Source organism: Microcaecilia unicolor, chromosome 8 (assembly GCF_901765095.1).
Source record: "Microcaecilia unicolor chromosome 8, aMicUni1.1, whole genome shotgun sequence".
NCBI classification, from domain to species: domain Eukaryota; kingdom Metazoa; phylum Chordata; class Amphibia; order Gymnophiona; family Siphonopidae; genus Microcaecilia; species Microcaecilia unicolor.
The window spans coordinates 193,408,114-193,425,139 of NC_044038.1; the positions used below are offsets into that span (position 1 = coordinate 193,408,114).

General features: G+C 46.2%; 1 protein-coding gene across 1 annotated transcript in view; it reads left to right on the forward strand.

The window, feature by feature from the left end:
- The window catches only part of RAD21L1 (RAD21 cohesin complex component like 1), a 744,671-nt gene that overhangs the window by 540,174 nt on the left and 187,471 nt on the right, over positions 1-17,026 (forward strand). Inside the window, exon 10 of the mRNA XM_030213443.1 lies at positions 8,271-8,500. Coding sequence (XP_030069303.1) covers positions 8,271-8,500 — 230 coding nt within the window. The remainder of the gene's footprint in view (positions 1-8,270; positions 8,501-17,026) is intronic.

Genomic DNA, 17,026 nt, shown 5'->3' on the forward strand with positions numbered 1-17,026 from the left:
ACGACTGGCTATGCTCCCTGGATTTAAAGGATGCTTATACTCACATCCCGATACTGCCAGCTCACAGACAGTATCTGCGATTCTGTCTGGGAACACAGCATTTTCAGTATTGTGTACTGGCCTTTGGGCTCGCCTCTGCGCCACGGGTGTTCACAAAATGCCTTGGTGGTTGCGGCGTCACTGCGCAAGCTGGGGGTGCATATGTTCCCTTATCTCGACGATTGGCTGGTGAAAAGCACCTCGGAGGCAGGAGCTCTTCAGTCCATGCAGGTGACTATTCAACTTCTGGAGCTACTGGGGTTTGTGATAAATTACCCAAAGTCCCACCTCCGCCCAGTTCAGTCACTCGAATTCATAGGAACTCTGCTGAATTCACAGAAGGCTCATGCCTACCTCCCTGAGACCAGAGTGCAGAATCTTCTGTCCCTTGCCTCCCAGGTACGAGCGTCCCAGCAGATCACAGCTCGGCAGATGTTGAGACTCTTGGGCCATATGGCATCTACAGTCCACGTGACTCCCATGGCTCATCTTCACATGAGATCAGCTCAATGGACCCTAGCTTCCCAGTGGTATCAGGCTACGGGGAACCTAGAGGATGCAATCCGACTGCCCACCAGTTTCTGCAATTCACTCCACTGGTGGACAATTCGGTCCAATCTGACTTTGGGACGTCCATTCCAAATTCCTCAGCCGCAAAAAGTGCTGATGACGGATGCATCTCTCCTGGGGTGGGGAGCCCATGTCATGGGCTTCACACTCAAGGACTGTGGTCCCTGCAGGAATCAGGTCTGCAGATCAACGTCCTGGAGTTGAGAGCGGTCTGGAATGCGCTCAAGGCTTTCAGAGATCGGCTGTCCTTTCAAGTTATCCAAATTCGGACAGACAATCAGGTTGCGATGTACTACATCAACAAGCAGGGGGGCACCGGATCTCGCCCCCTGTGTCAGGAAGCCATTGGGATGTGGCAATGGGCTCATCAGCACGGCATGCTCCTCCTGGCCACTTACCTGGGAGGCATAAACAACAGTCTGGCCGACAGGTTGAGCAGAATTATGCAACCACACGAGTGGTCGCTCAGTTCGAATGTGGTACGCAAGATCTTCCGGGATGGGGCACCCCCTCAGTGAATCTTTTTGCCACGCAGACCAACCACAAGCTGCCTCAGTTTTGTTCCAGGCTACAGGCCCATGACAGGCTAGCGTTGGACGCCTTCCTCTTGCATTGGGGGACCGGCCTTCTGTACGCGTATCCTCCCATACCTTTGGTGGGGAAGACTTTGCTGAAACTCAAGCAAGACCGCGGCACCATGATTCTGATCGCTCCCTTTTGGCCCCGTCAGATCTGGTACCCTCTTCTTCTGGAGTTGTCTTCCGAAGAACCTTGGAGATTGGAGTGTTTTCCAGCCCTCATCACTCAGAGCGAGGGGGCGCTTCTGCATCCCAACCTACAGTCTCTGGCCCTCATGGCTTGGATGTTGAGGGCGTACATTTCGCCGCCTTGGGTCTTTCTGAGGGTGTCTCCCGAGCCTTGCTTGCTTCCAGGAAAGATTCCACTAAGAAGAGTTACTTTTTCAAGTGGAGGAGGTTTGCTGTCTGATGTGACAGCAAGGCCTTAGATCTTCGCTCTTGTCCTACACAGACCCTGCTTGAATACCTTCTACACTTATCGGAGTCTGGTCTCAAAACCAACTCAGTAAGGAACCATCTTAGTGCAATTAGTGCTTACCATTTCTGTGTAGAGGGTAAGCCTATCTCTGGACAGCCTTTGGTCGTTCGTTTCATGAGAGGTTTGCTTTTGTCAAAACCCCCCGTCAAACCTCCTTCAGTGTCATGGAATCTCAACGTCGTCCTCACCCAGCTGATGAAACCTCCTTTTGAGCCACTGGATTCTTGCCATCTGAAGTACTTGACCTGGAAGGTCATTTTCTTGGTGGCAGTTACTTCAGCTCGTAGGGTCAGTGATCTTCAAGCCTTGGTAGCCCATGCTCCCTATACCAAATGTCATCATAACAGAGTAGTCCTCCGCACGCACCCTAAGTTCCTGCTGAAGGTGGTGTCGGAGTTCCATCTTAACCAGTCAATTGTCTTGCCAACATTCTTTCCCCGTCCTCATACCCGCCCTGCTGAACATCAGTTGCACACATTGGACTGCAAGAGAGTATTGGGCTTCTACCTGGAGCGGACAAGCCCCCACAGACAGTCCGCCCAATTGTTTGTTTCTTTTGACCCCAATAGGAAGGGGGGTCGCTGTCGGGAAACGCACCATCTCCATTTGACTAGCAGACTGCATTTCCTTCACTTATGCCCAGGCTGGGCTGACTCTGGAGGGTCATGTCACGACTCATAGTGTTAGAGCCATGGCGGCGTCAGTGGCCCACTTGAAGTCAGCCACTATTGAAGAGATTTGCAAGGCTACGACGTGGTCATCAGTCCACACATTCACATCTCATTACTGCCTCCAGCAGGATACCTGACACAACAGTCGGTTTGGGCAGTCGGTGCTGCAGAATCTGTTCGGGGTTTAGAATCCAACTCCACCCCCCTAGGCCCAGTTTTATTCTGTTCAGGCTGCACTCTCAGTTGTTCTTCATAGTTTCAATTTTTGTTATGTCCTCGCCGTTGCAAGGCCCAGTTGACCCTCTTTGTTGTTTTGAGTGAGCCTGGGAGCTAGGGATACCCCAGTCGTGAGAACAAGCAGCCTGCTTGTCCTCAGAGAAAGTGAAAGATACATACCCAGTGCCATAGCGAGGGTGGCTGACACCCGGGGCGGGTCGCCGCTGCGCACCCCCCCCCCCCCTCCAGAGCGCATTCGTATTTGCATAGGGAATCGGCGAGGGGCGATCCGCCCTGAGTGCACGTCGCTGGGAGCTGCGTCGGCTCCGCTGGTTCCCTGCTCTCTCTGCCCCGGAACAGGAAGTAACCTGTTCCGTGGCAGAGGGAGTAGGGAACCAGCGAAGCCAACACCCCCCCAGCGGCGTGCACCCAGGGCAGACCGCCCCACTGCCCCCCCTTCCTACGCCACTGTACATACCTGTAGCAGGTATTCTCCGAGGACAGCAGGCTGATTGTTCTCACCTACCCTCCCTCCTCCCCTTTGGAGTTGTATTTTCTTTTCTTTGCTATTGTATTTAACTGAGCAGGAGCGGTCACGCACGAGCGAGAAGACAGCCGCGCATGCGCGGTGGGTGTGCCCCGTGCGCGGGACCTCCCGCGAGACGTTTTTGAGTTTGCTCTGAAACTCTTCCGGTTGGAGGGGGCTGCCGTGGACGTCACCCAGTCGTGAGAACAATCAGCCTGCTGTCCTCGGAGAATACCTACAGGTATGTATCTTTCGCTGAATCTACTACTACTACTACTACTTAACATTTCTAGAGCGCTACTAGGGTTACGCAGCGCTGTACAATTTAACAAAGAGAGACAGTCCCTGCTCAAAGAGCTTACAATCTAATAGACAAGTGAACGGTCGGTCCGATCGGGGCAGTCAAATTGGGGCAGTCTGGATTCACTGAACGGTAAGGGTTAGGTGCCGAACGCAGCATTGAAGAGGTGGGCTTTAAGCAAAGACTTGAAGATGGGCAGGGAGGGGGCTTGGCGTAAGGGTTCAGGAAGGTTGTTCCAAGCATAGGGTGAGGCGAGGCAGAATGAGCGGAGCCTGGAGTTGGCGGTGGTGGAGAAGGGTACTGAGAGGAGGGATTTATCCTGTGAACGGAGGTTACGGGCGGGAACGTAAGGGGAGATGAGGGTAGAGAGGTAGTGAGGGGCAGCAGACTGAGTGCATTTGTAGGTAAGAAGGAGAAGCTTGAATTGAATGCGGTATCTGATCGGAAGCCAGTGAAGTGACCTGAGGAGAGGGGTGATATGAGTATATCGGTTCTGGCGGAATATGAGACGTGCAGCAGAGTTCTGAACAGACTGAAGGGGGGATAGATGGCTAAGTGGGAGGCCGGTGAGGAGTAAGTTGCAGTAGTCCAGGCGAGAGGTAATGAGAGCGTGGACGAGAGTTCGGGTGGTGTGTTCAGAGAGGAAAGGGCGAATTTTGCTGATGTTAAAGAGGAAGAAGCGACAGGTCTTGGCTATCTGCTGGATATGCGCAGAGAAGGAAAGAGAGGAGTCAAAGATGACTCCGAGGTTGCGGGCAGATGAGACGGGGAGGATGAGGGTGTTATCAACTGAGATAGAAAGTGGAGGAAGAGGAGAAGTGGGTTTTGGTGGAAAGACGATAAGCTCGGTCTTGGACATGTTCAGTTTCAGGTGGCGGTTGGACATCCAGGCAGCAATGTCAGATAAGCAGGCCGATACCTTTGCCTGGGTCTCCGCGGTGATGTCTGGTGTGGAGAGATACAGTTGGGTGTCATCAGCATAGAGATGATACTGGAAACCATGAGATGAGATCAGGGAGCCCAGGGAAGAGGTGTAGATTGAGAAGAGAAGGGGTCCAAGGACTGATCCCTGGGGAACACCAACAGATAAGGGGATGGGGGTGGAGGAAGATCCATGAGAGTGAACTTTGAAGGTGCGGTTGGAGAGATAGGAGGAGAACCAGGAGAGGACAGAGCCCTGGAACCCAAATGAGGACAGTGTGGCAAGAAGTAAGTCATGATTGACAGTGTCAAAAGCAGCGGATAGATCCAGGAGGATGAGGATGGAGTAGTGGCCTCTGGATTTGGCAAGGAACAGGTCATTACAGACTTTAGAAAGTGCTGTTTCTGTCGAGTGAAGAGGGCGAAAACCGGATTGAAGCGGATCAAGGATGGCATGAGAGGAGAGAAAATCAAGGCAGCGGCTGTGGACTGCGCGCTCAAGTGTCTTGGAGAGGAAGGGTAGGAGGGAGATGGGGCGGTAGTTGGAGGGACAGGTAGGGTCTAGTGATGGTTTTTTGAGGAGTGGCGTGACTACAGCATGCTTGAAGGTGTCGGGGACAGTTGCAGTGGAGAGAGAGAGGTTGAGGATATGACAGATGGAGGGGGTGATAGTAGGAGAGATGGTGTTAAGTAAGTTGGTGGGGATGGGATCAGAGGAACAAGTGGTGCATTTTGAGGAGGAAAGAAGGCGGGCGGTTTCCTCCTCGGAGATATCAGGAAAGGAGGAGAAAGAGGTCTGGGTTGGTTGGTTGAGGGAGAGGGTTGAAGGGTGAAGAGGAGGAGGTGGCTTGGTAGTGAACTCAAGGTTGATCTTTTGCACCTTGTCGCGGAAGTAGTCAGCCAGTGATTGAGGAGAGAGTGACGGGGGGGTGGGAGCGGAGGGCACTTTGAGGAGGGAGTTAAGGGTGGCGAAGAGACGACGAGGGTTAGAGCTGAGAGAATTAGTCAATTGGGTGTAATAGTCCTGTTTGGCAAGGAATAGTGAGGACTGGAAGGAGGATAGCATGAATTTGTAGTGAAGGAAATCTGAATGGGTGCGAGATTTCCTCCAGAGGCGTTCAGCAGATCGGGCGCAGGAGCGAAGGTAACGGATGCAAGGGGTCAGCCAGGGCTGGGGATTAGTACGCCTTGTGGGACGGGAGGTGGATGGTGCAAGGGTGTCCAGAGCAGAGGAGAGAGTGGCATTGTAAGCGGAGACAGCCTCGTCAACAGACTCGGAGGACATGATGGAGGGGAGGAGATTAGAAATACTAGATGATAAGGTGGGAGGGTCAATAATCTGGAGATTCCTGGAAGTAGTGGTTAATGTTGGGCGGGGCTGAGGGGGAGGGTGAAGAAGTGTGAAGGTGATCAGGTGATGATCAGAGACAGGAAGAGCTGAGGTGTGGAAATTGGAGGGTGAGCCGGAAGAGGAGAGGACGAGGTCAAGGCAATGGCCATCACGGTGAGTAGGGGTGGTGGAACAAAGCTGGAGGTTGAAGGATGATGTTAGAGTGAGGAACTGAGAAGCGTGAGAGTTGGACAGGTCATCAACGTGTATGTTGAAGTCTCCGAGAATGAGGGATGGAGATGAGGGTTCAAGAAAAACAGAAAGCCAGGCATCGAAGTCGGTGAGGAAGGAAGGGAGGGATTTATCAGGGGGGCGGTAAATGACTGCCACTCTGAGTGGCAACGGGTAGAATAGACGGATGGAGTGGACTTCAAAGGATGAGAAGCAGTGAGACTGTGGTAGGAGGAGGGGTTGGAAGCTACAGGAGGGCGAGAGTAGTAACCCGACGCCTCCTCCACGGCCAACTAGGCGGGGAGTATGGGAGAAGAGATAGCCTCCATGGCATAGAGCCGCAACTGAGGCAGAGTCGTCAGGGGAGAGCCAGGTTTCAGTTAGGGCAAGCAGGTGAAGGGAATGAGAGATGAAGAGATCGTGGGTGAAGGGAAGTTTGTTGCAGACCGAGTGGGCATTCCACAGTGCACATGAGAAGGGGAGGGAAGAGGGGGGGAGGAGGGGAATAGATATGAGATTGGAGACATCCCGGAAACGTTTGCATGGATAGGACGAAGACAGGTGTGGGGGACCTGGATTGGGATTGATGTCTCCTGCGGATAGCAGGAGGAGGAGCAAGAGAGTGCGGAGGAGGGTGGGGGAGGTAGGGCGACGAAGGCGACGAAGACGGGATGCGCTTAGGAGGAATGGGGATGGGTTAATGGCAGGAAGGAAGTGTTGAAGGTTGAGAGCTAGGAAGGAGGAGGGGGACAGGAGAGATGGTGAGGTGGTGAGGGACGGGGGTGAGTAGGGTATTGCAGTAGTGAGCAAGATGGGAGAGGACATGGGTGGGCAGTGAGTTCCAGTGAGTTCCTTGGAACATCTTTGTGTTCTAACCATAGATGCTTCCGACATTAGCTAGGGAGCACACCTTGACTCTTGAATTACTCGAGGTACTTGGACAAAAGCCAAACAATAAAAAAAACCTCCACATCAATTGTCTGGCATTGAGAGTGATGATATACTCCATTGTAGTGTTTGCCCATCTTCTCTGGGACTAGTCCTTTCTGATCCAGATGGACAGCAAGTTGCTGGTTTTTTTCTCAGCAAACAAAGAGGAGTGAGTTCTTTTCAACTATGCTGAGAAACAGCACATATCTGGAACGTTGTGATTTATATAATTGCATGCAAGTTCAATCCACTCACATACTAAGCAGTTAGAACTGGAGAACAGAGAAGCTCATCTATGTTTTTCAGTTCCATGAATAGTCTCTAGACCTTAAAAATATACAGATAATTTTCTGGAACTGGACATCATTTTATTAGGCTGCTGTTCAGTAGACAAGTTATCTAGAAATTGAAGCAGACCTGAACTTGGGAGTCACCCATTTGTGTGTCTGATTAAATTGTGCTTGTCATCGAAGACAGCAAAGTTGCTCATCTGCATTGGGTGTTCTCTGTAGATAGCAAGATTAACGGAAATACAATATCTCCCACCTTCCCAAAAAAGTTGTAATAACTTGAGTTATGGAACTAAATGAGGGAACTGAGGAGACCAATATGCACTGGAAGGGCTGCATGTTCTTAGAACTTTGTCCTGCTGTCTATGGAGAACATTTATTACAGGTGAACCATTCTGTTGTTTCTATGTTGCTCTGTGCTAGAAGGCTGGTGGAAGAATTTTGGAAGAAATGGTGCTCAACATTTTGTGATTCTAACTTCATCCCTAGAAACAATGGGGGATTTCTTGAATGCTTGTTTTTTTTTTTTTAAATAATAACTCTGAACATTTCTTTCTGTATGTCAAATTTGGTGCATTTTTATTTCTTTTTTGGAGAATTCTTGTGACTATGGTCAGACAGACAATGATACCTTTTATGTTTCAACATTTTTTATTGAGAAATCAACCAAAGAGACATTCCGACATTCTCTATATGTTTGACTTAAGTAAACATCAATCAGAACAATACAGAATAAGAAAATCCCTCCTCAAAATTTTTAATTATCACCTCCCCCCAGTACACCTCCCCCCAGTCCCTAACTCTTAAACGAACCTCATCAAGAAAACTGAGTTTTTGTCCACCTAGTATAGCAACAGAATTTACACCTTCTAAGGAAGAAGGGATTTTGTGTGTCAACCCTATATTGATGATCGATTAACCATTAGACTACAAGTTTAATTAATAACAACCCATTTGAAATACAATCATATTCCTCTTCCTCTCTATACCCCACTCATCATACATTGATACCTTTAATATACTTCTGTTCAACATTCCATTTGCTAGAATGCATAAAAAACATGATCCTTATAGTTTGGCATTTTTCAATTGCTGGTCTGGCTATTTAACTGTGTAGCTTTTCATTCTAGTACAACCAATACCCATTCTGGTTCAACCAATACCCATTCATGATGCTTTGTATGTTTAGCTAATGCAGAGAAAAAGAAGAATAAAAAGAAGAGGAAATTGCTTGTTGATGTGGAGAAGGAGCTTAGTAGCAGTACTATCAGGAGCCAACTATCTGATTTCCTGGACACCATTAGCACGGTGGATATTGCCCCCCCAACAAGAAAGTTAATGATGTGGAAGGAGACAGGAGGTGTAGAGAATCTTCTATCCAATCCCTCTCAGTGTATGATTAACATGAAACTTCAAAAGGTAATAGTGTCTCATTTTTTTGTATTATGTAATAATTAGATGTCATCTGTATACTAGAAAAGTCTATGTAGTGATAAACCTACATGTTAAATGGTTAGAATAATGCCACATGTACACGTAAATGCCAAAATTCTAATAAATACATGCATATTTTACATAGCTTGTATTTTCGACTGATGGGGCATACACATAGACAGTCTGAGCAGAGCATGGGCAGTACTCACATTTAGGTGCAAGCACTGGGCTCTATGGCTGGCATAAGTGTTCATACCTAAATTATTGTGTGTATTAGGCGCCTTCTTTTCTTTATGGAACAGGTGTCACATAGGTACCTTTTATAGAATTACCTTCTTTGGGGGCAATTCTATAAGTGGATGAATCCAGTTAGGTGAAAGCCTATTCTATATATATATAGCCTGAAGCCTGTTAATGAACTGTACTGTTATTTATGTTTGAGTGATGCAAATGAAGATATTTTGATTTTTTTTGAAAAACAAGCAAACATGCTGGCCACAATTAGCAAAATTTGCATGGGGGATCCTGTACATTCCCGCTACCAGCACATCTTCTAAGAAGACAGAATCCTGAGACTGTTGATGACTTATTCATCGACAGATTAAAAAAATCATAACAGCGCAATTGCTGATAAAGAATTCATGCTTAGTGCGCATCAGCTCGGTGCTTATCTTTAGGTGATCTTTACAGAATTACTCACTTAGGCACCCATAGTTATGCCAGTTATGCAGGCATATAAATGTAAGGTGCGCTAATGCCAGGATACGTTGGTAAAATTACCAACAGGTGTCACATAGGTACCTGTTATAGAATTACCTTCTTTGGGGGCAATTCTATAAGTGGATGAATCCAGTTAGGTGAAAGCCTATTCTATATATATATATATATAGTTAAGTGTAAGAGTTCATCTTAGTGCAATTAGTGCTTTTCATTATCATGTAGAGGGTAAGCCTATCTCTGGACAGCCTTTAGTTGTTCACTTCATGAGAGGTTTGCTTTTGTCAAAGCCCCCTGTCAATCCTCCACCAGTGTCATGGGATCTCAATGTCGTTCTCACCCAGCTGATGAAACCTCCTTTTGAGCCACTGAATTCCTGCCATCTGAAGTACTTGACCTGGAAGGTCATTTTCTTGGTGGCAGTTACTTCAGCTCGTAGAGTCAGTGAGCTTCAGGCCCTGGTAGCCCAGGCCCCTTACACAAAATTTCATCACAACAGAGTAGTCCTCCGCACTCACCCTAAGTTCTTGCCAAAGGTTGTGTCGGAGTTCCATCTGAACCAGTCAATTGTCTTGCCAACATTCTTTCCCCGTCCTCATTCCTGCCCTGCTGAACGTCAACTGCACACATTGGACTGCAAGAGAGCATTGGCCTTCTATCTGGAGCGGACACAGCCCAACAGACAGTCCGCCCAATTGTTTGTTTCTTTTGATCCCAACAGGAGGGGAGTGGCTGTGGGGAAACGCACCATTTCAAATTGGCTAGCAGATTGCATTTTCTTCACTTACGCCCAGGCTGGGCTGGCTCTTGAGGGTCATGTCACGGCTCATAGTGTTAAAGCCATGGCAGCGTCAGTGGCCCACTTGAAGTCAGCCACTATTGAAGAGATTTGCAAGGCTGCGACGTGGTCATCTGTCCACACATTCACATCTCATTACTGCCTGCAGCAGGATACCCGACGCGACAGTCGGTTCGGGCAGTCAGTGCTTCAGAATCTGTTCGGGGTTTAGAATCCAACTCCACCCCCCTAGGCCCATGTTTATTCTGTTCCAGGCTGCACTCTCAGTTAGTTGGATAAGTTGTTAGGTCAATCTCAGTTATGTCCTCGCCATTGCGAGGCCCAATTGAACATGTTTGTTGTTTTGAGTGAGCCTGGGGGCTAGGGATACCCCTAGCAGCCTGCTTGTCCTCAGAGAAAACGAATGCTACATACCTGTAGAAGGTATTCTCTGAGGACAGCAGGCTGATTGTTCTCACATACCCGCCCGCCTCCCCTTTGGAGTTGTGTCTTCCCTTGTCTTTGTCTTGCTATATACGGGACTGACGAACACAAGCCGGTTCGGGCGGGAAGACGGTCGCGCATGCGCGGTGCGCATGGGCGCGCGAGGGCTAGCAAAGGCCTTTGCTAGTGAAGATTCCGATTGGAGGGGGCTGCCGTGGACGTCACCCATCAGTGAGAACAATCAGCCTGCTGTCCTCGGAGAATACCTTCTACAGGTATGTAGCATTCGCTGTGTCTAGGGGGTGGAGAGTGGATGTTACAGCGCTAATCAGTCTGCTCACATCCCTGGCCACATAGTCCCCACAGACCTGGAAGACCAAGGCTGAAATATCAATGGAAAGCTTCAGCAGAACCTCCATGTGGCGGTCCTGGGGTCTTTCAGGGTGGCCTCACCATCAACTGGATGATCTTAAATCCCACATCTGCTGCAGAGGCCGAACAATATATCTCGCAGGACCCAAAATGCCTCCCTGCCCTCCCCTCCCTTGCAACCAACTGCCAAAATGTACAGGACCAAAAAATTTTGTTTCTGCTAAAGTACAAGAAAAATGGGATGTTGAGCGAAACCAGTCTGACAAATGTCTTAGACAGCTGGAAATGGAAAAAAAAACGCAGATTTAATAGTCCCAACCCCCCCTTTGCCCGGTGTAGTTGCGCTCTCATTATGCTCATACGAGCCCTCTTCCCACTCCAAAGATACCCGTTTATCCTTTTATATAACCATCTTTCATCCCTGCGCAGCAAGTATAAGGGCAGCATTTGAAATGTGTATATCCAAGTTGGGAAAAGTAGCATGTTATATAGTGCCACTCGCCCCAAAAGAGACAGTGGCAGGGCCTGCCAACTCTTCATGGTCTCCGCCGCCCAGATCTTCTGTGGTTCTATGTTTAAAGCATACAGGGTATCTAAGTTGATAGGAATCTTAACCCCCAAATATATGATGTAATCAGACGCCCATTTCAGCGGAAAATTACCCTCCCATTGCTCCTTCATTTCTAACTGAGTAGGCAGCACCACAGATTTTTGCAGGTTAAGCCTAAATCCCGAGTAAAATCCAAATTCATCTACTACAGACAGTAGCCTGGGTAGCGAGGCCTGAGGTGAGGTAAGCGTTAACAAAAGATTGTCCGCACAGGCCAATACTTTTACCGATTGTGAGGGGAGCTCCACACCCACTATGTCTGGGTCTTTCATGATGGTACGCAGTAGGGGTTCTAGGTATAGTAGGAACAATAATGGGGAGAGTGGACATCCCTGTCTGGCCCCTACCTGTACTTCAAATGGGGGGAAAATCTGCGAGTTAATTAACAATCGCGCCGAGGGGCCTGTGTAAAGTGCCTTGATTGCTTGATGGAACCATCCTCCCACGCCCACAGATTCCAAGACTTTAAACAGATATTCCCAGTGTACTTTGTCGAATGCTTTTTCAGCGTCTAAGCTAACCAGTAGCAGGGGTGTTTCGGTTGTTTGGCATTGAGCTATGGATAGTAGTATTTTACGAACATTTAAGGTGGAATGTCTACCCTTTACAAAACCCACCTGGGGGTCCCCCACCAAGTCTGACAGATAAGGTGTCAGTCGTGCTGCCAGGGCCCGAACCAGAATCTTGAGATCAGCGTTTAACAAGGATATGGGCCTGTATGATGATACCTGTTCCCTGGGTTTCCCCGGTTTGGGAATCAAAGTTATTAGTGCTGTATTTACACCCTGGGGGAAAAACCCCCATTGTACTACTTTCTCATAAAACTCTATTAGGCAACCGCAAAACTGTGGTGGTAACATCTTACAATATTCATTGGAGAGCCCATCGGGGCCCGGTGTCAATCCCAACGGGAGCGTCTTTATCGTTCGTTGTAATTCCTGCACTGTTAACGGTTGAGATAAGCGATCCCGGGCCAAAGGGGACAGTCTGGGGAGGCCCACATCCTCGAGATAATCCATTATCGAAGGGCCTTCTCCCTTTTGTTCTCTAGAGAAGATTTTAGTAAAATATTCATGAAAAATTTGGGAGATCCCCTCTGGGGAGGTTATCTTCTTGCCATTATTGTCTAAGATCTCCGTAATTAATGGTTGTGCCACACAGTGTCGTGCAATATTGGCTAGTAATTTGCCTGCTTTATTTCCAAATCTCTGAAATTTTAGTTTACGAAACATTAAATGTTTCTTCGTATGCTCATGTATTAAGGTATTCAATGCCACTAAACTGGCCGACAGATTTTCCTGATTTTGTTGTGATGGATGGATTATACTTAAGTGCTTCAGTCTTCTATATTCCCTCTCTAATCATAGTATGCTTGCCGCCTGTCTTTTCGCCTGCGCACATGTGTACGCAGTAATCCCCCCTCGAAGCACCGCTTTTGATTCTTCCCACAATATGATGGGGGAGTCACAAGAACTTTCACTTTCGGCTATATACTGATCCCATGATGTGGCTAGATGTTCTCTAAACGTGGCATTTTTATATAGCTGTGCAGGAAATCTCCAAACATGCCCTTGTCCCCCCGATACTACAAACTCTAAGCCCAGCCAGACCATCGAGTGGTCTGTTACTACTAATGGGCCTATTTCTGCCCCTGTTACTTTAAAGAACCAGGGCTGGGATATCAACATGTAGTCGATCCTAGACCAAGTTTTATGTGCTTTAGAGAGATGCGTATAGTCACGAGTGGTGGGATTAAAGAGTCTCCACACATCCATTAAATTTAAGGCCTTGCTGATATGTAAGAGTCCCCGATGCACTCCCACACCTACACTGGATCTGCTGCCTGATCTGTCTTTCCCAGGGTCCATGACCTGATTAAAGTCACCTCCCCACACCCAAGGCACATCGGCATACTTATATCTTAGCGCTATCAGTTCCTGAAAAAAAACGTGGGGAGGGATCATTTGGGCCATACATGGAGCATAAATAAAAGGATTGCCCATGGAGGGTAACATGAATCAACAGGATCCATCCTTCCCTGTCTTTATAGACCAATCTGGACTGACAAGGGAGACCTCTTCTAATCAATATAGCCATCCCCCTGCGGCCATTTCCAGCTGAGGAGCAATAACATTCTCTAACCCACTGCCGACATAGCTTCTTATGATCTTCATCTGACAGTTTGGTTTCCTGAAGACACACTATGTCTGCCTTATGGCGTTTCAATTGCGTCAAAATTTTTGTACGTTTCACTGGTGAGGATATCCCTGACACATTCCATGAAATTATACGCTGCACTATATTACTCGCCATGAGTTCTCATGCCAATATACTTTACAGATGCTTGGCCTATTGACCTCCCAGAGCCCAGCCTGTCTCTAGGGGGCCTTCTCTCCTTCCATTGCCACATGCTCCATTCCAACCCACCAGCACTGCCGCCCTGAACCCGAACAATTGTGTCTTGCTTCCACCCCATTGTCCTTTTATTTCTCGAACCCTCTCCCCCAAACCCTTCCCTACCCTCCCCCCCTCTCTGCCCCCTCCAAATGATTCCATTTCCCACTTCCCTCCTAATTCTAACCGTTACCCCCCCCACCTAAGAATAGAATATAATTTAAAGCAGTACATACAATTAAATGAAGAACTGCAAAAATGATACAAGAGAAGAAATCTAGTATGCGTCAATAAAACTGAAATTAAAATAAAGGATACATACAAATTTTGAAAGTGTAGGACTGTATTAACAGTCATCTATAAGATTGTAAACTATATGAGCAAAGATAATCTCTAAATGTTTAAGATTAGACATAATTAAGCTGTGCATCTGGAATAAATAAAGAAAGATGGATTTGTGGAACAATCCACATCTCATATCAAACAATACATGTCAGAAATACATATACGTATTCAAATTGTAAACATATATAGTAAGTATAGAACCACAAAAATGTGTAAATACGTCTAAATTTGTAATAAACTATATATACCTCTCAAAGACATCTTGATGGAAAGGACAATATTTCTTATGAAAGATGAAAACCAGTGTTTGAACTGGTATGATAGAACCCCGAGTAAAAAAAACATATGAATATGTAGAAAGGAACAAAAAATAAAGAAATAGTGTGAGTGTCAATGAAACCACTGTAATAGTACCCATGTGCCAGTGAACAGTGTGGAAAGGTAAGAAATGCACTAACAGCTATTAAAAAGTATTAAAAACAAACTGCCTGTGAAAGGGATATTTAGATATAAATATAGTGCTCCTGTTACTAATATCTATAAAAAGAACCCGGAGAGTGCATCAAATGGATCAAAGCGAACATTGAGAGAGTACATCAAATAGATCAAAGTGAACATTGTATAACTGGACTGTGAATAATGTGAAACAAACTGCAATGTAAGCTAAGTGTATGATCAAAAATAATGTCTATAGTCCACCAGAATCTGGTGTCTATGAATAAAACTACAAGTATTAAGGAGAGTGCATAAAAAAAAACTAATAACAACCAGACAAATGGATTTTTTGCTGACACCAACTATGAAACTAACTGCATTATCTGGAATGTTAAACAGAGTAGTGGTGCATATAATAACGTAAACATTATATTATCAGGAATTTTAAATGGAATGTTAGGCAACAGTAGTGCACAAAATGACGTAAACAGATCACGTGGCAAAGCTGCACTTGAATATATAGTTAAACTGTGTTATCTAGCATAGTGCTAGATTAAAAAATACAAATAACATTTGTAAACTCACGTTATGCGAAACACTCTACTTGGCAGGAAAGAGAAGGAACCGCCAAAATGTACTGCACTGTGTGGGAAACAAGTGAGAAATATAAACTGTAAAAAAAGTATTATTCTTCAGGACATAAATACTTGGAAGATCATATGTAACTATTTTAAAAGTAGGAAGGACAATTTAGTTATGTACCATGAAGCTAAAGTGTCCTGATAAAACACTTCAAAGCTCAAAAGCATTGCTCTCGATTAACAAACAAACGTCTCCTTATAAAAAAGGGTAAATGCAGCAGCATCAGCAAGTAGGACCAAATTTAAACCCTAAGAATGACGTTAACAATGATGTCATTGTCCTGATCGTTTTTTATCAAATAAAGTTATCTAATCTAAAAAAGGGGGTGATCTAAAAAAAAGAAACTCAACAATTTATGAGCAACCCCTTTGATGTTGCTCATGGATCATTTGAGTTTCTTTTTTTAAGATCACCCCCTTTTTTTAGATTAGATAACTTTATTTGATACAAAACAATCAAGACAATGCTTAATTGTTTTACATTATTCATTAATATGTGTTTGAACTCAGATTGTACAGACTTCTGAGGCAGGCCAGTTGGCCGAAACGTGGCCATGTCAAGTCTATACAGTTGTACAATAAAACTTGGACACACTAAGCATTGTCAAGAGACTTTTGAGTCATCTTACGCTGTTTCTTGTATGTGTTGTTTAAAAGTACCATTTTGGAAATCCAGACCAGATGTATTCCATATATTAATAAAGGTAAAAAGAAGAGCAAACGACAGCCAGCATGGTTAAAGGGAAAAGTATAAGAGACTATTAGAGCCAAAAGAACATCTTTCAGATTATGGAAAAAAGATCCAAATGAAGAAAACAAGAAGCAACATAAGCACTGGTGGGTTTGATGCAAAGCATTGATAAGGGCAAAAGAGAATACAAAGAGAGACTTGCCTCGGAGGCAAAAACTCATAGTAGTAACTTTTTCAGGTATATCAGAAGCAGAAAGCCTTTGGTCCGTTAGATCATCAAGGAGTAAAAGGAGCACTCAGGGAGGACAGGGCCATAGCAGAGAGGCTGAATGAAGTCTTTGCCTCAGTCTTTACTGAAGAAGATTTAAGAGATCTACCTGTACCAGAGATGGTTTTCAAGGGTGACGATGCAGAAGAACTGAAAGAAATCTCGGTGAACCTGGAAGATGTACTGAGCCAAATCAACAATTTAAAGAGTAGTAAATCACTTGGACCAGATCGTGTACACCCCAGAGTACTGAAAGAACTCAAATATTAAATTGCAGATCTACTGTTACTGATCTATAACCTGTCATTATGTCACAGTCCCAGGCTTTAAACAAACAGTCACGGACTGTGGAACAACGTGAGCCTTGGCCTACAGTCGTCGAGCGGTAGCAGGAGGCAAAACTCCCCAAGCAGGACTAGACAGGATTCAGGATACTCACAGGCTTGGCTGGAACAGGATTCAGGATACTCAAGCAGGATTCAGGATTCTCAAACAGGCTTGGCTGGAACAAGATTCAGGATACTCAAGCAGGATTCAGGATTTCCAAACTGGCTTGGCTGGAACAAGATTCAGGATACTCAAGCAGGATTCAGGATTTCCAAACTGGCTTGGCTGGAACAAGATGCAGGATACTCAAGCAGGATTCAGGATTCCCAAACAGGCTTGGCTGGAACAGGATTCAGGATACTCTAGCAGAATTCAGGATTCTCAAACAGGCTTGGCTGGAACAGGATTCAGGATACTCAAGCAGAATTCAGGATTCTCAAACAGGCTTAGCTGGAACAGGATTCAGGATTCTCAAACAGGACTGAAGCT